At 39.6% G+C, this 27,266-nt stretch overlaps 1 protein-coding gene across 1 annotated transcript in view; it reads right to left on the reverse strand.

The window, feature by feature from the left end:
* The window catches only part of si:dkey-219c10.4 (high affinity cGMP-specific 3',5'-cyclic phosphodiesterase 9A), a 129,266-nt gene extending 105,086 nt beyond the window's left edge, over positions 1-24,180 (reverse strand). Inside the window, exon 1 of the mRNA XM_059970312.1 lies at positions 24,009-24,180. Within this exon, the coding sequence (XP_059826295.1) occupies positions 24,009-24,099 (91 nt within the window). The 5' untranslated portion in view covers positions 24,100-24,180. The remainder of the gene's footprint in view (positions 1-24,008) is intronic.
* Positions 24,181-27,266: the final 3,086 nt, after the last annotated feature.

Below are 27,266 nucleotides of genomic sequence, written 5' to 3' on the forward strand. Positions count from 1 at the left end.
ATACGTGCAGCTCGTCGGGCAGGAGTGGTTAAATTTCAAGAATACTGCTTCCGTCTGGTTGAAGACTTTAGTCCTGATCTTTTTAAAAAAAAGGCTTCTTTTTAAACCGTTGATGGCTGAATGTTATGAGAAAAATCTGAAACCTGCGCTCCTATACCCTGCGAAGCTTCGAACTTCTCCGTTGAATGCTCCACGCCAGGTTTTCCTTTCAACTTCAGAAGCGAGAAATTATCTGGAGAAGAACTTCCTACTGCTATAGACACCACTCTCTAATAAATGAATGATTCTGATCATGTAAGATGGTTCTCGATTTCTTAAACCAGAATTAATCTCTGGTTATTGGTGTAGGTTTATCTTATACTTTATACTTAAGTTAAAGTGTGTTTTCGTCATATCAATTGCTTTGTCTTATACACTTATACAATATGGTTTATATTATAGTGATTTTAATTTTTAAAGTTGGGGTGATTTTTTTAATATATCCTTTATATACGGAGTGTTCTTCCGCTGACTTAGGGGTAGAATTAGTCTCATTCTTTCCTTTTTTAAGTCATATTTTGGCTTTTTCTCTTTTTCTTGGGGGGTGGGGGGATGGTCTGTTTCCTAATTCTTTTTTTTTTTTGCATCAGTTTATGTTAGTTTTTTCATTTGGACTGTTTTTGAACTTCAAATATGTCTGAGTTGTAGTCACTTCCGGGTCCTCTCTTTACTTTTGTTCCTCTTCCGGGTGCATGAGTTTACAAGTTGGTTAACCCTTTCTATACCAAAGGGTTGATTTTAGAATTATGGCTCAGACCATTAATTTTGTGTCTTGGAATACTAATGGTTTAAATCATCCAATTAAACAAAAGAAGATTTTCAAAGTATTCCAAAGACTTAATGCTCATATCATTTTTGTACAAGAAACTCACGTGAGGAAGGAGGACAAATTTCGTTTTTTTAGATTTTGGCAAATTCAAACGCTAAAGTAAAAGGAGTTTCAACTTTTATTGACTCCTCTATTCCATTTGTTCAACAGGATATTTTTTCGGATCCGAATGGTAGATTTTTGTTAATTATGGGTTTACTTTGTAATAAAAAGGTTGCTTTGGTTAATGTTTATGCTCCAAATGTGGATTGTCCTGACTTTTTTAAGTCCTTATTTACTTCTTTACCCAATCTAAATGAATATAAGTTAATAATGGGTGGTGACTTTAATTGTTGTTTAAATCCTTTGATGGATAAATCTTTATTCAGACTTTACCTAATAAGTCGGCCACTTGTATTAACTCTTTTTTGACTGACAATGGAGTTTTTGATGTTTGGAGATTTCGGCATCCTAACGACAAAGAGTTTTCTTTTTTCTCACATGTTTATCACTCTTTTTCGAGAATTGATTATTTTTTTGTAGACTCTTGCTGTATTCTATTGGTAATCAGTTGTAACTGTGATATTATAGCTATCTCTGACCATGCTCCATTGTTACTTTCTATGAAATTTATGGATATGGCTTCTAATGCCAGACAATGGCGATTTGACTCTACCTTATTGCAAGAATCGGACTTTATAAAATTTATGAAGGAGCAGATCGACTTCTTCTTTTCAACTAATTCCACAGATGGTATCTCCTGCGGAACACTTTGGGACACTTTTAAAGCGTATATACATGGACAGATTATCTCTTACTCTGTCGGTTTGAGAAAACGTACTAAGACAGAAACTCTTTTATTGGTCGATAAAATTAAAGAGATTGATAAGAAATATTCGATCACTCCTAGTAAGGAGCTTTACAAACAAAGGGTTGAACTTCAAATGGAACACAGTTTATGACTTACATCCTCGATTGAAAATCAATTAATGAAAACCAGATCTGATTTTTATATACATAGTGATAAATCTGGTAAATTGTTAGCTAGTCAATTGAAGAATGCTTTGGTTAAACGTCAAATCACTAAGATTTGTCAGCAGAATGGGAATTTGACAGTTAATCATGATGAGATAAATAAGGCATTTCAAGACTTCTATACCTCCCTGTATCAATCTGAATTTCCTCAGGATCGTAATACCATGTGTGATTTTCTTGGGAAATTAAATTTTCCAAGATTATCATCTGATGATCTTTCAATATTGGATACTCCTATTACGGATGTAGAAATTAAAGGGGCTATTTCCTCAATGAATTCTGGGAAAGCACCGGATCCAGATGGTTATACAGTTGAATTTTTAAAAAATTTTTCCGCTACTCTTTCCCCTTGGTTATGTAAGGTTTTTGAGGAAGCAATTAGATTGGGGAATTTGCCACAATCTTTTTACAGAGCTTCCATTTCTCTAATATTGAAGAAAGATAAAGACCCTACTAACTGTGCATCCTATAGACCAATATCTTTATTGAATGTAGACTCCAAGATTTTTTCCAAGTTACTGGCATCCAGATTGGAGAAGGTATTACCCAAAATTATTTCAGAAGATCAAACCGGTTTTATTAAAAATCACTATTCTTTTTTCAACATTAGGAGATTATTGAATACTGTTTATACTCCCTCACATGACATTTCAGAATGCGTGATTTCATTAGATGCGGAGAAAGCATTTGATAGAGTTGAATGGCCTTACTTATTTAATGTGTTGGAGAAGTTTAATTTTAGTCCAATATTCATATCGCAGATTAAATTGATTTATCACACTCCAGTAGCCTCAGTGTTGACCAATAATCAAAGATCTCCCTTTTTTCGCCTATTTCGGGACACTAGACAAGGATGTCCTCTTAGTCCATTACTATTTAACATTGCCTTAGAACCTTTGGCAATTGCCATCAGACAATCACAGGATATTTTGGGTATTAATCGTGGGACAGACATTCATAAGTTATCTTTGTATGCAGATGATTTATTACTATTCATTTCTAACCCTGAGAAATCTATCCCAGCAGTTTTATCATTATTGGCCCAATTTAGTGAGTTTTCTGGGTATAAGTTAAATCTTAATAAAAGTGAATTGTTTCCTTTGAATAGGCAGGTCCCAAATTATGGAAATTTACCTTTTAAATTAGTTAATGATTCTTTTATTTATTTAGGGATCAAAATCACAAAGAACCATAAAGATTTATTTAGATTTAATTCTTTTACCCTTAATTGATCGGATTAAAGGTTTGTTTACTAAGTGGTCACCATTATCTTTATCTCTAATAGGTAGGATTAATGCTATTAAGATGGTTATTTTACCTAAGTTTTTATATATTTTTCAAGCGATACCAATTTTTATTCCGAAATCTTGTTTTACTAATGTTGATTCAAAAATTTCCTCATATATATGGCAGAATAAAAATCCCAGGTTAGGTAAAATATATTTACAGAAGACAAAGAAGGAAGGCGGGTTAGCATTATCTAATTTCAGATTTTATTATTGGGCAGTTAATATTAGATACTTGTTATGTTGGTTGAAAGATTGGGGTGGATCTTTCGGCCCTCATTGAGTGAGTTTAGAAATTAAATCTGTATCAGCTTATGCTCTGGGTTCTATTTCAGGGACTTCTCTCCCTTTTGCTCTTTCTAAATTGCCGAAACGAATTGACAACCCAATAGTTAAACATACTTTACGTATATGGTTTCAATTTTGGAAATTTTTCGGGTTGACTCAATTCGTTTTAAATAGTCCTAATGTATCTAATTGTTTTTTCCACCCTTCCATTATAGATCAAGCTTATTCGGCTTGGAAAACTAAGGGATTACTAAGATTTTCTGATTTATTTTTGGACAATTGTTTTATGTCTTTTGAGCAATTATCCACCAAATATAACTTGCCTAGATTTCATTTTTTTAGATATTTACAGATTAGACATTTTTTAAGTTCTGTACTCCCTACATTTCCAAATTTTGTGCCTTCAGATATTTTGGAGAGTTTGTTTGAATTAGACCTTTTTCAAAAAGGGCTTATTTCAAAACTTTATAATACAATTATGAAGATACGTTCAGAGCCCCTTTATAAGACCAAAAAGGATTGGGAAAGAGAGCTTAACTTTATTATTTCTAGTGAGAATTGGGATAGAATTCTTCAATTAGTTAATACATCATGGATATGTGCCAAACATTCATTAATACAATTTAAGGTCGTACATAGGGCCCATATGTCCAAGGATAAATTAGCTCATTTTTACTCTTATATTAATCCTATCTGTGATAGATGTCAATCTGAAATTGCGTCTTTAACTCATATGTTTTGGTCTTGTTCTTTTTTGAAAAAATATTGGAAAGATATTTTTGATATTATTTCTGCGGTTTTGAATATTGATTTACAACCTCATCCTATTACCACAATTTTTGGTTTGCCAATGTTAGACTCACTGCATTTATCTTCTTCTGCCCGTTGAATGATTGCATTTCTAACTCTGATGGCTAGAAGATCTATATTGTTGAATTGGAAGGAAATTAACCCTCCCACTGTATTTAGTTGGTTCTCTCAAACTATGTTATGTTTAAATTTAGAAAAAATTAGAAGTGGTGTTTTTGATACTTCTATTAAATTTGAAAAGTTATGGAGACCATTTATTCAACATTTTCATATGATGTAATATGACCCTGTTCCAAGTTCATTTGATTTCCCAGCTTTTAGCTTATGTATGCTGAGAGGACAGGAAGTGATGGCATTCATGAATATTTATTCTTGTGAAATATTATAAACAGCCCCTTTTTTTTCTTTCTTTTTCCAATGTTTCCTTTTTTCTTTTTTTTTTCTTTTTTTTGCTTCTTTTTTCTTCTTTATTATTTATTAGTTATTAGATTAGATTAGCTAATTTTGCATTATATTTTTTTCTTTCTTTTTTCTGTTTTTTTTATATCATATATTATGAAATATTTAGACTTACCATGTTCATACGTATACTGTATGGTTTATGTCTTGGTAAACTCATTTATACTGTAACTATTGTTTATGTCTTTTTTCATCTGTAATGGAATTTGTATGTTTGTAATTTCTTTATTAATATATCATTTGTATTCTGTCCATGTTATTAATAATAATAAAAAGATTTAGAAAGAAAGAAAGAAACATGTGTGGCAACTTTGAGTGATCTATGAACGTGGACCCCAAGATCTATCTGTTCCTGGATGCTGCTAAGATTTCTGCAAATAACCTTGTACTCACCCTTCAAGTTAGACCTTCAAAAGTGGATCACTTCACACTTTTCTGGATTGAACTTCATTGGCCATTTCTCAGCCCAGCTCTGCATCCTATCAATGCCCAGTAGTAACCTACCATAGACTTCTCCACTATCCATGACGCCACCAACCTTTGTGCCATCTGCAAACTTACTAACCCACTCTTCCACTTCCTCATCCAAGTCGTTTGTAAAAATTGCAAAGAGCTGGGGTCCCAGAACAGAACCCTGTGGAACACCACAGGTCAACAACCTCCAGGCAGAATATGGTCCATCTACAACCACTCTCTGCCTTCTGTGGGCAAGCCTATTCTGAATCCATGCAGCCAAGTTTCCCAACATCCTTTGCCTCAGGACTTTCTGAATGGAATGTTCATAAATGCCAGAGACCAGACTGACTATTTAACAACTGATAACAATTTTGCTTTTTTATTTTTGTAGTACCCTGAAGGATTCAAAAGAATGCAGGTATGGCTGTGGCAGCCATTGCTGGAGTGGACTTGGGGTTGGATTGAAGTGGCAGGGCCTGGACCAAACGTGGAAAATGAACCAACATACAGCTGATTTAAGCATCTAGCCAGATTAAAAAGATCAAGGTGTCAAGGCCAAGGACAAAGGATGAACTGGTGTTCAGCTCACTACTTGCAGAGGCTTTACTTGCCTCAGTGTACAGCTAGCTCTGTGGCTGTAGCCTGCAGCCATCAGACTCCTGGACCAGTTGCAGCAATGAATAGTCTCTGTGACTGTGAACTCACTTTCAAGGACTCTGCAGTTCATGTTCTGTGTGTTATTTGTTTTTGTTTAATTGTTCTTTTTTTGCACATTGTGTGTTTGACAGTCATGTTAATCACAAGCTGGAACAATTTAATTCATACCGGGAAAAATGGTTTAACTACATAATGCCTCATAGGCCTGATTTTATTCTCACAAATCAATGAATATGTTGTAAAAAAAAAATCACTCCCTACTTGTACATAGTTTTTTCTTTTTGCTTGTTTTTTTCTTTCTGCTCTTTTCTATAAGTGTATACCTCAGATAAATACTTTGTGGAGATTTGTGATATATATGATTATATGATATATAGGTACAATGTCTGAAATACATCTTATGGAAATGTTTGTTTGATGATGAACTTCAATAAAAAATAAATTACAAAAAAGAGAAATAGAGGGCTATTTGGGAAATCCAGTAGGGAAATTCTAGGCAGTTTCTAGAGTGAGTCACACGGTCGGCACAACATTGTGGGCCGAAAGGCCTGAAATTTACTGTAGATCTCTACGTTTGCTGTGTTTTTTTTTAAGTGGCTTCTGTTGTGTGTCTTTGTTTAGTGGCTGCCTGCAAGAAGACGAATCCCAAGGTTGTACATGGCATCATCATCATTATGTGCCATGTCGTAAGATCATGGTCTTCCATTGGTCATGACCGTGATTGTTCTTGGCAAGATTTTCTACAGAAGTGGTCTGCCATTGTCTTCTTCCGGACAGTGTCTTTATAAGACGGGTGACCCCAGCCATTATCAAAACACTTCAGAGATTGTCTGCCTGGTGTCAGTGGTCACATAACCAGGACGTGTGATGTGCGCCGGCTGCTCATCTACCACCTGCTTCCATGGCTTCACGTGACCCTGATCAGGGTGGAGAAGGAGGGGGCTGAGTAGGTGCTACTCCTCACCCAAGGGTGACCTCCTGACTAGCAGAGGGAAAGAAGCACATTACACCTCCTTTGGAAGGGACGTAACTCCACCCTATAGTAAACATATTTTGATAATAAATGTACTTTGAACCAATACAAAAACCAGGGATATTCCCCCTGAAACCCATAGGATTCAATTAAGATATTCTAGGCAGTGTGTTTGTCGTTTTCATGTACTTGACCTATAAGTAGGTTTTATCCTTACTCTCTCAATGCATGCTCTCCCTCCTTAGATTTTACAAAACAATGTGTGGTTTTATCTTTTTTTAAAACATAGTTTCTCCAACAGTAATCCTGAATTTTGCAGCAGTTAAATCAAACTCCAGATGGGTTTTGCAAAAAAGCTCCAATTTCTATCATCAAGCTTTTAATAAAACTGGAAGCAATTTGGACACATCTCTTTCTAATGAGGGTCTAGAGCCTGCTGTTTGCATCATATTACATCTGTTTTTGATGCTGATACAAAGCACCCTTTATTTTTCAAATTGGACCATCCCTGAGTGAGATTTGAGAGTCAGCACTTCAAGGCCTTTACTTTCTTTCAAGAGAGGAGATGAAATAAAGGGCACATGTTGTTAACATGGTTGCCATGCAGCACAAGCACTAAGTGAATATTCCACTGCTGGGGGATCACAAGCGTGCTTGAAAGCCTAAAAAAAAATCAAAGCCTATATTACAACTCTATAACTAGACCGAAGCATAGATGTGTACATTTAGAACACATCAATCCACACAAAACCAAGCATCGGTAAGCTGAAGTGCTGCACCTGGCCACTCACCTCCTCCCTCACCTCCATTCAGGGTCCCAAACATTCCTTCCAGGTGAGGCAACACTTCACCAATGAATCTGCTGGGGTCGTTGACTGTGTCCTGTGCCCGATGCAGACTCATCCACTCTGGTGAGACATGTCATAAATTGGGGGACCGCTTTGTCAAGCACCTGCGCGCCATCTGCCAATAGTGGTATGTCCTGGTGGCCAAACATTTCAATTCCTATCCCCATTCCCGTCTGGACATGCTGGCCCATGGCCTCTTGTGCCATGATGAGGCCAGCCTCAAGGTGAAGGAGCAACACTTCATAATCCATCTGTGCAGCCTCCAACCTGATGGCATGAATATCAAATTCTCCTCCAGGGTTAAAAAAAATTCCCTCCTTCTATTCTCATCTCTGGCCTCTTTCATTTTCTCACCTACCTACCACCTCCCCATAGGTCCCTTCCCTTGTCCTTTCTCTGATGGCCACTCCCCTCTCCTATCAGATTCCTTCCTCTCCAACCCTTTACCTGTCCAGCTCACCTGGCTTCACCTATCACCTTCTAACTATTCCCTTCCCCTCCCCCCCACCTTTTAATTCTGGCTTCTTCGCCCTTCCTTTCCAGTCCTGAAGAAGTGCCTCAGCTTGAAATGTTGACTGTTTATTCATTTCCACTTATGCTGCATGGTTTGCAGAGTTCCTCCAGCATTTCGTGGGTGGTGCATCTCTAAGGAAACATGGGCATTAGGAAGCCATATAAATGAATTCCACTATAATCTGTAACAAAGTGGCTGGATAAATGGCTCCTTCTGTAGTTACCATTAAGCAGGATGGTAAGATATATATATATAGATGATAGACCTGAACAGTTGGGACTGTATTTGGTTGCAGAAAAAAAGTCTGGTTCACAAATGCTAAACTATGAAAGATTTAAAAGGGACTACTCTCAAGATTAAATTCTTAGTTATAAAATGGTTTATACATTAGCACAGGATGTGTAAACATTAAACAGTAGAACACAGTACAGGCCCTTCAGCCCACAATGTTGTGCTGACCATTTGATCTACTCCTTCCCTCCCACATAGCCCTTAATTTTTCTTTCATCCAGGTGCCTATCAAAGACCCTGAAGTATCTGTCCACCACCAGCCCTGGCAGCACATTTCACACACCCAGTGCTTTCTGTGTAAAGCACCTACCTCTGACATCCACCTCCCAACTCCCACACCATGCTCTCATTAAAGTTGTGCCTCCTCATATCAGTCATTTCTGCCCTGGGAAAAAGTCTCTTGCTATCCACTTGATCGGCCTCTTATCTCATCCTATACACCTCGATCAAGTCATCTCTCATCCTCCTTCTCTGTAAACCAGGGATTCCCAAACTTTTTGATGCCATGGACTAATAGAAATCAGAAAGGGGTCCATGGACCCCAGGTTGGGAACCCTTTCTCTAAAGAGAACAGACCTAGCTCGCTCTACCTTTCCTCATAAGATCTGATCTCTAATCCGGGGAATATCCTGGCAGGTCTCCTCTGCACACTCTGTAAAGCTTCCACATCCTCCCTATAATGAGGCATCCACAACTGAACAAAATGACATTGGAGATGGATGGATTGTTAAAGCAACAGACAACTGGAAACCGAGGGTCAAGGCTGAATTTAGGTATGCTAAAACCTCAAAAAATTGTGGCTTGGGAAACCTTTCAGCACATGGACAATGGCACATGACTCCTGAAACGGATTTTGATTACAGAATTTACCAGTAAATTAGGCAGCATTACATTTTCTTCTGAAATAAAACACTGCAGGATAAGGGTTCTTTTGTAACTATTTCATATCATATATAATTAAGTAAAACTTGAGGTGTGTAGTATGTCCAGAGAGGGGTAGCACCTCTGGTGAAAGGGCTTGTCCTGTCCATTCTGGGGCAGTTGACTGATCTTTGGTCCCTGCTGGACACTCAGTTTTCACCTGTGGCTTCAAGTAGCTGTTAGTATGCTACAGCGGCCACATCCCACTGCACTGCTTCAACAGGTGAGCTAAAGTAGGTGAGGGTAGCCAACAGGCCTCATATCCCAGTGAGAGAGGGTCATGCCTGTTCTAGTATGTGAAGTCAGCTCTGGCGGAGTGGGCAGCTGAGATCTACGATGAGATCCAGCGGCCGGGAAGATGGTACGGCAACTGTTAGCAGAGAGCGAAGGGAAGGACAGGGCACAGGTCATCCACTGCAGCCAAGGAAGACCCCAGTTTGTGACACTTGATCGTACCACTGGGGCTGGTTTCTGGGATCTGCCCCAGTGTAACAGTTTTTTTCACTTTTTCATATCATCGGACATGACAGACAACCACGAGGTAAAAGACATATGAAAACAATCGCTTGCTCTTGGTGACTCACATGTTGACACAAAATGAGCAAAAATTGCTGAATTAACAGTAATTTATTTTAATTGCTCATTATCAGCATCACATTATAATAGACAATAGACAGTAGGTGCAGGAGTAGGCCATTCGGCCCTTCTAGCCAGCACCGCCATTCACTGTGATCATGGCTGATCATACACAATCAGTACCCCGTTCCTGCCCTCTCCCCATATTCCTTGACCCCGCTATCTATAAGAGCTCTATCTAACTCTCTCTTTAATGCATCCAAAGACTTGGCCTCCACTGCCTTCTGGGGCAGAGCATTCCACATATCCACCACTCTCTGGGTGAAAAAGTTTTTCCGCATCTCAGTTCTAAATGGCCTACCCCTTATTCTTAAACTGTGGCCTCTAGTTCTGGACTCACCCATCAGCGGGAACATGCTTCCTGCCTCCAGTGTGTCCAATCCCTTAATAATCTTATATGTTTCAATCAGATCCCCTACCATCCTTCTAAATTCCAGTGTATACAAGCCCAGTCACTCGAATCTTTCAAAATATGACAGTCCCACCATTCCGGGAATGAACCTTGTGAACCTACGCTGCACTCCCTCAATAGCAAGAATGTCCTTCCTCAAATTTGGAGATTAAAACCGCACACAATACTCCAGGTGGGGTCTCACCAGGGCCCTATACAGCTGCAGAAGGACCTCTTTACTCCTATACTCAATTCCTCTTGTTATAAAAGCCAGCATGCCATTAGCTTTCTTCACTGCCTGCTGTACCTGCATGCTTGCTTTCATTTACTGATGTACAAGAACACCTAGATCTCGTTGTACTTCCCCTTTTCCTAACTTGACTCCATTTAGATAGTAATCTGCCTTCCTGTTCTTGCCACCAAAGTGGATAACCTCACATTTATCCACGTTAAACTGCATCTGCCATACATTTGCCCACTCACCCAACCTGTCCAAGTGACCCTGCATTCTCATAACATCCTCCTGACATTTCACACTGCCACCTAGCTTTGTGTCATCAGCAAATTTGCTAATGTTACTTTTAATCCCTTCATCTAAATCATTAATGTATATTGTAAACAGCTGCGGTCCCATCACAGAACCTTGCAGTACCCCACTGGTCACAGCCTGCCATTCTGGAAGGGATCCATTAATCACTACTCTTTGTTTCCTGTCAGCCAGCCAATTTTCAATCCATGTCAGTACTCTGCCCCCAATACCATGTGCCCTTATTTTGCCCAGTAATCTCCTATGTGGAACTTTATCAAAAGCTTTCTGGAAGTCCAGGTACACAACATCCACTTGTCCATTTTCATAGTTACATCCTCAAAAAAACTCCAGAAGATCAGTCAAGCATGATTTTCTCTTCGTAGATCCATGCTGACTCGGACTGATCCTTCTACTGCTATCCAAATGTGTTGTAATTTCCTCTTTTATAATTGACTCTAGCATCTTTCCCACCACTGACGTCAGGCTAACTGGTCTATAATTCCCTGTTTTCTCTCTCCCTCCTTTCTTGAAAAGTGGGACAACATTAGCCACCCTCCAATCAGCAGGAACTGTTCCTGAATCTATAGAACATTGAACATAAAATCTTATTCTGATTAGCAGCCATCCAAATAGAATTACTTTCATTGAAAGTTTAGATTTTATTTAGAAATTCCAAGAGTGTAATTCTGAACTGCCGTTTGTTTCCTCTGGAGTCCAGAGTTTGTTCATTTATTTATTGAGATGCAATGTAGAATAAGCCCTTCTGGCCCACAACAACCCCAATTAATTACAATGACCAATTAATCTACCAACTGGTACATCTTTGGACTGTGGGATGAAACCGGAGCACCTGGAGCAAATTCACTCTCTAATGGGAGAATGTATAGGCTCCTTACAGGCAGCGGTGGGAATTGAACCCGAGTCACTAGAACTGTAAAGCATTGTGCTAACTACTACACTACCATGCCGCACAAGGAGCATAGTGGTTGGCACAACATAAATGTTAGCACAGTGGTAAATAATTCCCCCATTATGACAACTGTTTTGTTCAGCATATCGGTACTTATACAAATACCAATCAAAACCTATCAGGACTGACCAATTCATTCCTTTATTGATAGATTAGCACTACCTTTGAACTTTCCAGTACAAGTCTCGATCCTGTCTCTATTTACAAAAACATATTACATTTTCCCCAACATTCGTATACATAGTAATTACTGTGAAGATTCTGTAATATATTAAACAAATGCTATACACCTCCAGTTTATCATAAACTCATTATACTGCACAATATAATCCAAATTAGAATGACCTTTCCTCACTGATGAGCATTATTCATCATAAAATTGTGATGTTCGTCTATTGAAAATACGTTTATAATTGAGTTTTTGAAATTGAAAACTGATAATAACAACAAATAATAGTAAAAGCAGAAACAGCTTTGTGGAAGAACATAACTATGACCTTAATAATGCTAGGACCCAAACAGCTTGGCACCGGTGTTGGCACAGAGCAATGTGTTGTTAAGTGCCTTGCTCAAGAACACAACGTGCTACCTCAGCTGAGGCTCGAACCAGTGACCTTCAGATCACTAGGTCAAAATTCATTATTCAGTTCTCAATTCGGATCTAAAGTTCCATAAGGTCTGGGGACCTTTTATCGAGTACTTTCATAACCTTCCTCTTGACTAGGGTTTTTTTTTTCTTTACGGTCCCTTGCTTTCAGCTCCTTTTTTTTCCTGGTAGAAGGCATTATTATCCTCTGTTGCTGAGTGTATTCACAGTCTGGGAGTTTGGCTGTCCTGACTTATATTCTCTATATTGTGTTGTGGTTGGTCTGGAGTTGCTGTTGTTTTTTCTTGTGTTGTGGGGCTTGGGGAGGACACTAAGCTTACTTGTCTTTAATTCAGGTGCTTTTTTTTTGCTAAATTCTCTTCATTTGTAGTATATTGTTATTGTATGCTTAATTTTGCACTGTTTTAATGTTCCTCATTGGGATTTGGGGTTTTTAATTTGTAAAATGTTTTGAAAAACTAATTTTAAAAAAATGAAGAAGATCACTAGGTCGATGCCTTATCCACTAAGCCAACCGCCAACACTATAATTGTAAGGCAGTCATCAATACTCCAATGATATCGAATTCACTAATCTGTGGAATACAGGTAATTTGCAATCTGGGTCACCTGGCTTTCCACTTCAACAAAATAGGAAATGTCCTGGGCACCATCTTAGTGCATTCTAAGAAAGAGAACAAGTCTGCCTGTGCAGATGATGGCCGAAGTGTTGGAATTTCTGATTTAATTCTGGATTTGTCAACTGGATTTATTCAACAGGATAATATAATTCTTGTTAATAACTACAGAGGGAGAGGCACATCACCAATAGTGTGTCCCAGCCCAACCACAGCTACGAAAGTTCAGCAACTCCACCACTACATCCTGGATAGAATTGATGTAGAGAGGATGTTTCCTATAGTAGGGGAGTCTAGGACCAGAGGCCCTCAGAATAGAGGGACATCTATTTAGAATAGAGATGAAGAGGAATTACTTTAGCCAGAGAGTTTTGAATCTGTGGAATTCATTGCCACAGATGTGGAGGTCAAGTTAGTGGGTATATTTAAAGTGGAGTTCGAGAGGTTTTTGATTAGTTAGGGTGTCAAAGGCTATGGGTAGAAGGCAGGAGAATGGGTTGAGTAGGATAATAAATCAGCCATGATGGAATGGCGGAGCAGACTTGATGGGCCAAATGGTCTAATTCTACTCCTACTGTATGGTCACTACCAAAGGAGGGTAAAGAAATTTGGAATGTCCCTGTCAATCCTAACCAATGTTTTACAATGCACCATAGAAAGCATCTATATGCATAAAAGTTTGACATGGCAACTGCTCTGCACATGACCACAAGAAAATGCAGAGTTGTGGTTAAAGTTCAGCATGTCATATAAACCAGCCTCGATGGACTCTGTCTATACTTCTCGCTGCCTCAGTAAAGCAGCCAGCTTAATCAAAGACCCCGTCCACCCTAGACATTCTCTCTTCTCCCCTCTCCCATTGGGAAGAAGATACAAAAGCCTGAAAGCATGTAGCACCAGACTTAAGAACAGGTTCTACCCCACTCATATGAGATTACCATATGTTTCCCTGGTATGATAAAATTGACTTTTAATCTTAAAATCATGATCTTGCCCCTTATTTTACCTGCACCTTCTCTGCAGCTGTTCCACTTTAGTTTGCATTCTTTTATCATCTTGCCTTGTTCTATTTCAATGCATTGTGTAATGATTTGATCTGTATGAACAGTACACAAGACAAGCTTTACACTGTATCTCAGTACATATGACAATAATAAACCAATACCATTCCAATTGCCAATGAATTTTTTTTTGAAGTTTTTCCCCTTACAAATTCTTCTGAATAGATTTGGAAAAGCTGAACTCTTACACAATATCCTCCACTTAAAAAATTACAGAGCAAGTATTCCTCTGTGTTGGTAACTTGTTTGTTTTTCAAAGTTCAAAGCAAATTTATTATCAAAGTACATAAATGTAACTGCATATGATTTTATGGAACTAGTTCACAATGGAATTCTCCTCATTAAAGTTACAATGAATGGGAGTATTCCAAAATACATTATGATAAAATGTATAAAAGTATATATTATTCATTCATTATGTGTCATGTCATATGATGTGGGTAATCATGGTATTTCAATAACCATAATTGTTCTTGGCAAACTTCTACAGAAGTGGTTTGCCATTGCCTCCTTCTGGGCAGAGTCTTTGCGAGACAGGTGACCCCAACCATTAACAATATTCTTCAGAGATTGTCTGCCTGGCAGAAGTCATATAACTAGGACTTGTGATATGCACCAGCTGCTCATACGACCATCCAACTCCTGCTCCTGTGATTTCATGTGACCCTGATCAGGGGTTAAGCAGATGCTACACCTTGCCCAAGTGTGACTTACAGGCTAGCAGAGGGGAGGAGTGTCTCACGCCTCATTTGGTAGAGACACATCTCCTTCCCACCACTCTATATTATAATTAAATTAAATAAGAAATGCAGAAAATGAGGGAAAATGCTGAAGTAATGTTCATGGGCTCATCGTCCATTCAGAAATCTGATGGCAGAGGTGAAGAACCTGTTCCTGAAGCATTGAGCATCACAATCTCTACTCCTGAAACTAACTACTCAAAGCTCCTCTCCCTCCAAAAAGACAAAGTGCGAAGCATAAAGGAAAAAAGGATAGAGAAGCAACAGAGAAGGGGAATCAGTAAAAGTCAAGCTAGAGAGAATTAACCATGTCAGTAAAATTAGACAAATGTGTGACCACATTCTCCACCTTATGTTCAGTGTCACAAGAGATTGACTGATTTATTTTTAAAATCCAGAACATATTCATTCTTTTCACATTAGAATTAGACAGGTAATTCTTATGATTTTTCTAAACCATGACTTAAATCTTTTGCTGACAAGATGTTGCACAATGTCTGCCTTTCAAACTGACAAAATAATTACCAGGTCATTAAGAATGACAAAGGACCATAGTGTTCTGTCACTGATTTTTTTTAATATGTTACATGTCTCTACAATTGAGTTGCTTCATTATTTCTCCTGAATACTGAAGTACAGATCCACAAAACAATATACATGAAGGAAAGTGTAGGAGTTTAAGTCAATCTGGTGAGCAGAAAATTACAAAGTGTTCAATCCTCAAGCATTAGCATCTTCTGAATGATAATCAGGAGATGAAACAGTAATTAATTCACTTCTTCTGTGGCCAGTGACAGTGATCTGTGGTAAATCAGTGCCCTTGATGCCATCCTGAACTCGGTCAGTTAATTCATCATGGTTCAGGATTCAAATCTGGGATGATTCTGATTTGTATAACTCCACAATTATTCATAATATTGTAAAACTTTATGGGCACTTTACCTTCTTCCCCATCTACTTCAAACACTAGTCCTGTCACTTTTTTTTTGCATGTTATCAGTTTTTTTAAAATTTTACTGAATCTTGCTATCAGTTCCTTTGTTTTTTTTAAACTAAACCTCATCCGATTGGAATTCCTCATGGACCCTCATGTTCCCGAGATTGAGACTTCACCAAGTCTGACCCATGTGATCATGATCAAATTTTTGTCCATGGCTTATCAAGATAATCTAATTTTGGCCAATCTTTGCAGAATACTTCCTGCATCACACTGCTTAGTGATCGTGCTTACCTTTGGCCCTTCAGCTGATTTTTGTTCATTCCGTGTTTCTATATCCTTATTCTTGGAAAACTTGTCCTGTTGTTCCCTTAACTGGTAATTTAATTGTTCACACTTCATAAGATTGCCAGAAATATTTCTACCCATAAACACAAGAGATTCTGCAGATGCTGGAAATCCAAAGCATCACACGCAAAATGCTGGAAGAACCCAGCAAAGTCAGGCAGCATTTATGGAAATGAATAAACAGTCCATGTTTCAGGCTAAGGCCCTTCTTCAGGACTGAAAAGGAAGAGGAAAGAAGACAGAATAAAAATGTGGGGGTGGGGAGGGAGGATAGCTAATAGGTGATAGATAAAGCCAGGTGTGTGAGAAAGTTAAAGGGCTGGAGAAGAAGGAAATTTGTAGGAGAGGAGAGGACCATGGGAGAAAAGTAAGAAGGAGGGGCACATGAGGGGCAGTGGCTGGTGGGTGTTAGGCAGGTGAGAAGAAGAGTTAACAGGACAAAGTGGAGAATAGAAGAGGGAAGAGGGAGGAGGAAAAAAAGAAAATTACAAGATAACCGTATAACAATTACAGCACAGAAACAGGCCATCTCAGCCCTTCTAGTCCGTGCTGAACGCTTACTCTCACCTAGTCCCACTGACCTGCACTCAGCCCATAACCCTCCATTCCTTTCCTGTCCATATACCTATCCAATTTTACTTTAAATGACAATATCGAACCTGCCTCTACCACTTCTACTGGAAGCTCATTCCACACAGCTACCACTCTCTGAGTAAAGAAATTCCCACTCGTGTTACCCCTAAACTTTTGCCCCTTAACTCTCAACTCATGTCTTCTTGTTTGAATCTAGCCTACTCTCAATGGAAAAAGTCTATCCACGTCAACTCTATCTATCCCCCTCATAATTTTAAATACCTCTATCAAGACCCCCCCCCCCTCAACCTTCTACACTCCAAAGAATAAAGACCTAACTTGCTCAACCTTTCTCTTTAACTTAGGTGCTGAAACCCAGGTAACATTCGAGTAAATCTTCTCTGTACTCTCTCTATTTTGTTGACATCTTTCCTCTCATTCAGTGACCAGAAATATACACAATACTCCAAATTCGGCCTTACCAATGCCTTGTACAATTTTAACATTACATCCCAACTCCTATACTCAATGCTCTGATTTATAAAAACCAACATACCAAAAGCTTTCTTCATCACCCTATCCACATGAGATTCCACCTTCAGGAAACTATGCACCATTATTCCTAGATCACTCTGTTCTACTGCATTCTTCAATGCCCTACCATTTACCATGCATGTCCTATTTGGATTATTCCTACCAAAATGTAGCATCTCACACTTATCAGCATTAAACTCCATCTGCCATCATTCAGCCCACTCTTCTAACTGGCCTAAATCTCTCTGCAAGCTTTGAAAACCTACTTAATTATCCACAACACCACCTATCTTCATATTATCTGCATACTTACTAATCCAATTTACCACCCCATCATCCAGATCATTAATGTATATGACAAACAACATTGGACCCCGTACAGATCCCTGAGGCACACCACTAGTCACCGGCCTCCAACCGGACAAACAGTTATCCACCACTGCTCTCTGGCATCTCCCATCCAGCCACTGTTGAATCTATTTTCCGACTTCAATATTAATACCTAACGATTGAACCTTCCTAACTAACCTTCCTTGCAGAACCTTGACAAAGGCCTTACTGAAGTCTATATACACAACATCCACTGCTTTACCCTCATCAGCTTTCCTAGTAACCTCTTCAAAAAATTCAATAAGATTTGTCAAACATGACCTTCCACACACAAATCCATGTTGACTGTTCCTTATCAGACCCTGTCTATCCAGATAATTATGTATACCATCTCTAAGAATACTTTCCATTAATTTACCCACCACTGATGTCAAACTGACAGGCCTGTAATTGCTATGTTTACTCTTAGAACCCTTTTTAAACAATGGAACCACATAAGCAGTATGCCAATCCTCCAGCACCATCCCCGTTTCTAATGACATTTGAAATATTTCTGTCAGAGCCCCTGCTATTTCTACACTAACTTCCCTCAAGGTCCTAGGGAATATCCTGTCAGGACCCGGAGATTTATCCAGTTTTACATTCCTTAAAAGCACCAGTACTTCCTCCTCTTTAATTGTCATAGTTTCCATAACTTCCCTACTTGTTTCCCTTACCTTACGCAATTCAATATCCTTCTTCTTAGTGAATACCGAAGAAAAGAAATTGTTCAAAATCTCCCCCATCTCTCTTGGCTCCACACATAGCTGTCTACTCTGATTCACTAAGGGACCAATTTTATCCCTCACTATCCTTTTGTTATTAATATAACTGTAGAAACCCTTTGGATTTATTTTCACCTTACTTGCCAATGCAACCTCATATCTTCTTTTAGCTTTTCTAATTTCTTTCTTAAGATTCTTTTTACATTCTTTATATTCTTCGAGCACCTCATTTACTCCATGCTGCCTATATTTATTGCAGATATGCCTCTTTTACCGAACCAAGTTTCCAATATCCTTTGAAAACCATGGCCTTTCAAACTTTTAACCTTTCCTTTCAACCTAACAGGAACATAAAGATTCTGTACCCTCAAAATTTCACCTTCATTTCCATTTCTCTATTACATCCTTCCCATAAAACAAATTGTCCCAATCCACTCCTTCTAAATCCTTTCGCATCTCCTCAACATTAGTCTTTCTCCAATCAAAAATCTCAACCCTGGGTCCAGTCCTATCCTTCTCCATAATTATATTGAAACTAATGGCATTGTGATCACTCGACCCGAAGTGCTCCCCAACACATACCTCTATCACCAGACCTATTTCATTCCCTAACAGAAGATCCAACACAGCCCCTTCTCTAGTTGGTACCTCTATGTATTGCTGCAAAAAAACTATCCTGCACACATTTTACAAACTCCAAACCATCCAGCCCTTTTACAGAATGAGCTTCCCAGTCTATGTGTGGAAAATTAAAATCTCCCACAATCACAACCCTGTGCTTACTACAAATATCTGCTATCTCCTTGCAAATTTGCTCCTCCAATTCTCACTCCCCATTAGGTGGTCTATAATACACCCCTATAATTGTTACTACACCTTCCCCATTCCTCAATTCCACCCAAATAGTCTCCCTAGAAGAGCCCTCTAATCTATCCTGCCAGAGCACCGCTGTAATATTTTCCCTTCTTCCCTTCTGAGCCGAGGGTCCAGTCTCAGTGCCAGAAATGCAACCACTGCAACTTGTCCCTGGTAGGTCATCCCCACCAACAGTATCCAAAACGGTATACTTATTGTTGATGGGAATGGCCACAGGGATGCTCTGCTCATTCTGTCCATTCCCCTTCCCTCTCCTGGCAGTCACACAGCTACCTGTCTCCTGACTCTTAGGGGTAACTATTTCCCTGTAACTCCTGTTTATTTCTGCCTCTATCTCCCGAATGATCTGAAGTTCATCCAGCTCCAGCTCCAGTTCCCTAACACGGTTTGTCAGGAGCTGCAGCTGGATGCACCTTTTGCAGGTGTTGTCATCAAGGACAATTGTGCTCGCCCTGACTTCCCACATACTGCAAAATGGAGCACTCAACTGCCCTAACTGCTGCCCGAACAGAGGTTGGAGAAATCAATGGTCATGCCATCAGGTTGGATGCTTCCGAGATGGAATACAGATGTTGCTCCTCCACCCTGAGAGTGGCCTATTGTGGCAAAAGAGGAGGCCATGGACTTGCATGCCAAAATTGAAGTAGGGATAGGAATTTTATAAATCACTACAAATCAGAAATAAGATGCAAAACAAGTGAAGATAGTGGGATTTGAAACAAAAACTAAAATGCTGGAAGAACTCAGCCAGACAAGCAGCATCTTCACTTGGAGAAACACCAGTCATCAAAATGGGTTGCAACTCTTCCTCAGACCTGGAGAATAATGTTAGAATATAGTGCAAGAGCTTTCACTTCATGAAACTGACTGAGCAGCACTAAATATTGGTTGGACACATAAATAGGCAATATAGGTGTCTATTATGGACCTGTGCAGGGGTTGCATCTAATCACTATTATGAAGTGAAACATTGGGCCAACAATTGAGCAAATGGGTAAAACTGTGTCAAATGGATTTCAATAGAGGCAAGAATAAAGTAATCCACTTCAGACCTAAAAACAGTATTTTCTAAATAATGAAGAGCTCTTTTGTATAATTTTTATTATTTTATTTTTGTTGTAAGTTGCAGCAATATTTTTACGTGTTACACTGTATCCCTGTCATAAAACAACAATTTCATGACATATGGAAGTAATAAGGAATCTGATTCTGATTCTGAATCTGGTTTAATATCATTGACGCATCATGAAATTTTCTGTTTTGTAGCACAGTAAATTGCAATGCATAATAAGAAAAACTGTTGCAGTGAGAAGATAATATATATTTTAAAAGTTAAATTAAAGTAGTGCAAAAACATAAATAAAAAAGTAGTGAGGAAGTGTTTGTGGATTCAATGTCCATTCAGAAATTTGATGGCAGAGGGGAAGAATCTATTACTGAATCGTTGAGTGTGCAAATTCAGGCTCCCGTACCTCCTCCCTGATGGTAGCAATGAGAAGAGGGTATGCCCTGAGTGATGGAGGTCCTTAATGATAGGCTTCGTTCCTTGAAGATGTCCTGGATGCTGGGGAGGTTAGTGCCCATGATGGAGCTGACTGAGCTCACAAATTTCTGCAGCTTAGTCCAACCCTTTGCAGTGCCTCCCCATACCAGACGGTGATGCAACCAGTTAGAATGCTCACCATGGCACATCCATAAAAATTTGTGAGAGTCTTTGGTGACATATCAAATCTCCTCAATAGTGAAGGTCTATAGATTCTAGGAGGTCATATGCAAGAATAATTGAAGTGTCATGGACTGAAAAAGAATGTAATAAAAATGATTGAAAGCTGTTTTATTTTTAAAGGCTTGGAATACATGGGTGTAGTTTTACAATAGGTATGAAAAGTCCTAGTCTGACCACACCTGAAATACTATAAATGCACACAAAGGATTGGAATGAACCTGGAGAAAAGTTCTCTCCATACACAATTGTATGGATTCTCAACTCTCATGAAAATGACAACTGATATAAGATAAGTCACTAATTTTATAACTGAGGATGATATTTATGTGTTTATTTATTGAGATACAGCACGGAATAAGCCCTTTCCACCATTTGAGCCATGCTGCCCAGCAAGCCACTGATTTAATCCTAGCCTAATCACGGGACAATTTACAATGACTAATTAGCCTACCAACTAGTACATCTTTGGACTGTGGGAGGAAGCCAGAGCACCCAGAGGAAACCCACACAGTCATGGGGAGAACGAACAAACTCCTTGCGGGCGGTGGCGGGAGTTGAACCCAAGTCGCCTGTACTGTAATGCTTTGTGCGAACCACTACACAACTGTGTTGCCTCTTTTGAAAGACAAACCATGAAAGAACAAAGAAAAAAGCAAGATTCTGTTGCTGAGAACGGATCTCATTGAAAGGCAAAACAGGCTAAATAGCATGCTCGTATTCCAATGTCCTGATGTGATTCATCATAAAATTACAACTTCCTATTAGCTAAGGAATGCACAGAAAGTAATGCTTGAGTTGAACTGCTAAATGTAACTATCCAATTAACCAATCCTATTTTTTTTTCAAATTCAAAGTTCAACAACAACATCTCACTCAACATCAGCAAAACTAAATAGTTGATTGTTGACTTTGGGAAGGGGAAGAAGTGAAAACATGCACCAGCTTACATTGGGCAAGGGGTGGTGGAGAGACTCAGCAGCTTTAAATTCCTGAGCACTGACATATTGCATGAGCTGTCCTGTGCCAAGCACATGGATGCAATCACAAGGAAAGAGCGTCACCACTTTTACTTCCTTAGGAGAGTAAGGGTATTCGGCTCATCACTGAACACTCTTCACAAATTTCTGCAGACGTACTGTTGAAAGTATCCTGACTGGTTGCATCGTGGTTTGATAAAGCAATTTTGATGCACGGGATCACAAGAAGCTGCAGAGAATGGTGAACTTTGCCCAATGCATCATGAGCACATCTGTCCCCACCATCGAGAGAAGGAACTATCTACCTCGAGAAGGCAACATCTATCATCAAAGATTCCCACCATCCAGGTCGCAGTTTCTTTTCACTGCCAACATCAAACCAGATGTACAAAAGCCTGAAATCCCAAACCACCAGATTCAGAAACAACTCCAGCTCTTCAAACTTTTATTTTATATAAACAAAATTTATTCAATAACTACAATATCACAACAAAAACCTATACACAACACTCAAGACTACATAAAACATATCATTTATGGTTTCAAATTAAAATACCATTATTACCATCTTACAACGGTGGGCCCTTGAGAGGCCCACCGTTCCCAGAAATCCTCTTTGTACCTGAGAATACTACATGCTCCTCCTTTAGGGACACCAAGGGAAGGGAAGGAGAGGGAAGAGCACTAAGATAAACGAAAGAAATTTTATTGGTGAAAACATAAGAAAAAAATAGGCAGATGAGGCCAGGTGGAATGTAAGAGAGAAGGAATGTTAGGCTGGCAGAGGACAGGGGGAATCAGATGATAGGCTGATGGAACGAGGTGATTGAGTGGTCAAGACAAGTGAGCCAAGGTAGAGAAATGCAGGCAGTTAAGCATGTGTGATAGGCAAATGAAACTAAGTGGGGAAGTGTGATGAGCTTAGGTAACAAGAGAGGTGGCTCGGAGGGAGCGAGGGCTGGAAAGAGTGAACTAAGGGAGAGTACTAAGGAATTAATTTGTATGTAGTTAAGTTTGGAATGCAAGAAGAAAATGATCATTTCTGAACCCTGGTTCCCCCTTCACTCAATAATTTAACATTTTCCTTGGTTAGAAATTAATCATTGTTGACCAACAGCATCATTCACAAAATGCTGGAGGAACTCAGCAGGTCAGGCAGCATCTACAGAAATGAATAAACTGTTGACATTTCTGGCCAAGAAAGGCAAGGGGAAGACACCAGAATAAGGTGGGGGGGGGTGAAGGCATGAAGACAAGCTGGAAGACAACAGGTGACTGTTTATTCATTTCCATAGATACTGCCTGACCTGCCAAGTTCCTCCAGCATTTTGTGTGTGTTGCTTTAGATTTCCAGCACCTACAGAATCTCTTGTGTTTATTGTTCATCAACAGCCTGTTTATTTATCATTGTAGTGACCAACTACCGAGATAGTAGGTCAATGAGATGATTTCACTCTTTCATTGCGTTTTGCAGTTTCTGTCTAGTCTATCGGTTATGTCTTTCTTCAACAAACAATCTGGAGGGTTCACAATATCGTTACGTGCCGGATATTGTTGGTGCCTCCGTTGTCCCGAAACTGTGCGTATAAAGCATGATAGTGTGTGCACCATGTCAACAAAATGTAAAACTCTTTTCCCCAAGAAAAGCGAACGGTCTGCTCCCGGGACCTAAAGTGAACTTCACCGAATTGTATATGGTTCGTGTTGCTTCTCCTAACCTGGATTTTCGACAGCTTTCTTATGCCAAGAGAATTAATAATCTTACTTTTTTTTATAAACATCGAAAGTGTTTAAAATGTCTTTAAAATAATGTTGCCGGGAACAATTTGATGTTCACTGAATTATTCCTCGTGCACTGTTTCTCGTCTTGGCGTCTTAACTTTTCCACAGTTTAATAAGCTCTATTTTATCGGCTAATTCCTCCCGGGCTTTAGCGAACGGAGATTTCAGTCCCACATCACCCAAGAACCAAATTCATCAAGTTGTATCCAAGCCAAACCTCTCCTACCTTTCACATCCTGGGCCGGGCAGTCGCTGGGAAATTCCGCTTGCTCGGGTCTGCCATCAACAACGAAGTAAATGGTTTTGATTGTGGTCATTGTCAGCGTGAGACGGGGAAAGTCGCTCACGATGCGGTACAATGCAGCAGAGAGCTCGCTACTGGGCACAAACGTCAGCTAGTCTGTAAAAGCGGGAAGTGAATGGCAATCCTAACCCTCGGCACTCAGAGTGGGCTGAGTATGGGGTTGTTAACGAAACATTCCAACGATAAAGGACAGGTTGTGGGTTGTGCCCATTGTAATTGGGATGTGCGCACAGCCTGTTCTGGGAAACAAATCTGCATAATGATAGAAATCTATAACAAAGCCGGAAAGACTCAGCAGATTAGGTAACATAATACCTGTGTTGGGTTCTTTTTTATCTACAGCTACAGCACTTTTAAAATTTCTTTTGTGAAAAGGAGACGCGGAGAGCAATGGGCAGGAACGGAAGCTATCCCACTAAATAGACTTGTTATCGGGAATAATGTTGATTTAACGGACCAAACACTTTTCCTATTACTGTTGATCTGTGTGAAATTATATCAAATAAATGAAGAGGGAGAAAGGTAATATAACACAGAACCTGTCGCGTTTGTGGAATTTCTGTCCATTTTCCCCTCTAAGTAGCAACATATTAGCTCATTCAAAAAATATAAAAGCCAGGTGTGTTTTAAGCTGTTTTTATTTATTCAAAGTCATGTAGTCATAGAGCACTAAAGCACAGAAACAGGTCCTTCAGCCCATCTACAGTACATATAGCTGGGGTGCCTAAGACTTTTGCACACTACTGTGTTTGTCAACGTGCAACGGAGAGCAAGTTTGTAAATCTGGTGGGAGTACTGTAAAGGATGTTGGGAATGGCGAAGGTGGAGCGCCGCGGGAGGGGTGTGGGACAGGTGGCAGAGAAGGAATGCCAAGGTTTGTGTGGAGGGGTGCAGACACGCCCAGCCCTCAGACACCCGGAAAGGTTATTTGATTCCAAACTATTGGTTTACTGATCTTTACAGGCTGTCTCTTTGGTGCTTCCCACTCCCTCCCCTCCCTTCCCCTTTTAAAGTCATAGAGAAGTACAGCACATAAACAGACCCTTCGGCAAATTTGATCCATGCCGAAACCATTTAGATTGCCTACTCCCATCAACTTGCATTGGGGCCATAGCCCTCCATCCCTCTACTATCCATGCACCTATCCAAACTTCTTAAAGGTTGAAATCGAGCTTGCATGCACCACTGTGCTGGAATTTCATTCCACACACCCCTAACCCTCTGAGTGAAGAAATTTCCCAACCATGATTCCCCTCTCCCTGCCCGCTTCCCACTCGCAATCCACAACAGAGACCCATATCAGGATCAGGTTTATCATCACTGACACATGTTATGAAATGTGCTAAGACAACTGTGCTGCTCCAAAGAGCGCTACATGAGGACATTCTTACCCTGGGCCATCAGTCTCTATAATGAGTCAACCTATAGCCAGGGAAGTGATCTTGTAATCCTTGACTTGTAATCCTGTACAACTTATTTTTAATGTAACTTATTTTTATTCTTTCTTACTTCTCTTCCAATATTTGTGTATCTGTGCAGTTGTAATGCTACTGTAACACTAACTTCCTTTGGGATCAATAAAATATCAATCTATCCTTTCAAGGTCGCAGCAGCAGTACAATGCAATACTCAAAATTACTAGGGTACTGTGAAAAAGTTTTAAGCACCCCAGCTATATATATGTGCCTAAGACTTTTGCACAGTGCTATAGTCTGTGGCAAAATATCATTCTGCCTAGTCCCATCAACCTGCACCTGGACCATAGCCCTCCATACCTCTCCCATCCATATACCTACCCAAACTTCTCTAAAGCGTTTAAGTTGAAATTGCATCCACCACTTCCACTGGGAGCTTGTTCCACACTCTCAGCACCCTCTGAGTGAAGAAGTTCACTCCAGTTCTCTTAAATATTTCACCTTTCATTTTTAGCCTATGACTTCCAGTTCTAGTCATACTCAACCTCATTGCAAGCCTCAAAAGCAATGCCCTCACAATTTTGTATACCTTCTCTCTTTCTAAAACTAAACATCTCCCACTTTCCTGATTCAGATCTGGATACGAATTCTCCCTGTCCACTTTCAATAACTACTGAACTTTTCCTCAGTATTAGCTTTACCAAGGAATTCCTCATGTCCCTAACCACTAGAATGAAACTTGGGATGAAGGTCAGTGCAAAGATTCCCACTTTTACTATGCACTGTATTCATACCAGCTCTTTGTACAAGCGGTTTTAAGTTGCAGTTAGTCCACAATGGATGGAAGCAGAAAGTTCACTCTCATTGAAGAAGCATCCAGACAAGAACTTGAATCACCAAAGCCGTGAAGAGTACAGTCCCTGTGCTGGTAAATGGGATTAATATAGGTGAGTATAGTTGGAATGGACATGGTGGGTCAAAGGTCGTGTTTATAACATTAGTCCTACATTTAATAGTTCACAACTTAAGTCTATTTCCTACACGGTTTAGTTCAACATCCTCCCCAAGTCCTTAGTTACAAAGCTCACTGGATTACTAAAACCAAAAAACATTGAAGCATAATTAGGCCATTTGGCTCATCAAGTCTTCTCGGCCATTACCAATAAATCATGGCTGATTTATTATCTCTCTCAACCCCATTTTCCTGCCTTCTCCCCGTAACCTTTGATGCCCTGACTAATTAAGACCCTATCAACCTCCACCTTCTATATACTCAGAGACATGGTCTGTGCAGCCATCTGTGGCAATGAATTCCACAGATTCACCACCCTCTGGTTGAAGAAAATTTTACTCATCTCTGTACTAAATAGATGACCCTCTGTTCTGAGGCTGTGCTCTCTGGTCATAGACTCACCAACTGTAGGAAACATCCTCCCCATATTCACTCTATCTAAGTATTTCAATATTCTATTGATTTCAGTGAGATCCCTCCCCCCTTATTCTTCTATACTCCAGCAAGTACAGGCCCAGAGCCATCAAACACTCATTTGATAACCCTTCCATTTCTGGGATTGTTCTTGTGAACTTCCTCTGGGCTCTTATCCTTTCATAGATAAGAAACCCAAAGTGCAGTCTGACCAATGCCTTATAAAGCCTCAGCGTTGTATCCTTGCTTTTATATTCTAGTCCTCTGGAATTGAATGCTAATATTGCATTTACCTTCCTTACCACCAACTCAATCAGCAGTTAACCTTTAGAGAATCCT

This window comes from Hypanus sabinus, chromosome 5, assembly GCF_030144855.1.
Source record: "Hypanus sabinus isolate sHypSab1 chromosome 5, sHypSab1.hap1, whole genome shotgun sequence".
Classification (NCBI taxonomy): Eukaryota; Metazoa; Chordata; class Chondrichthyes; order Myliobatiformes; family Dasyatidae; genus Hypanus; species Hypanus sabinus.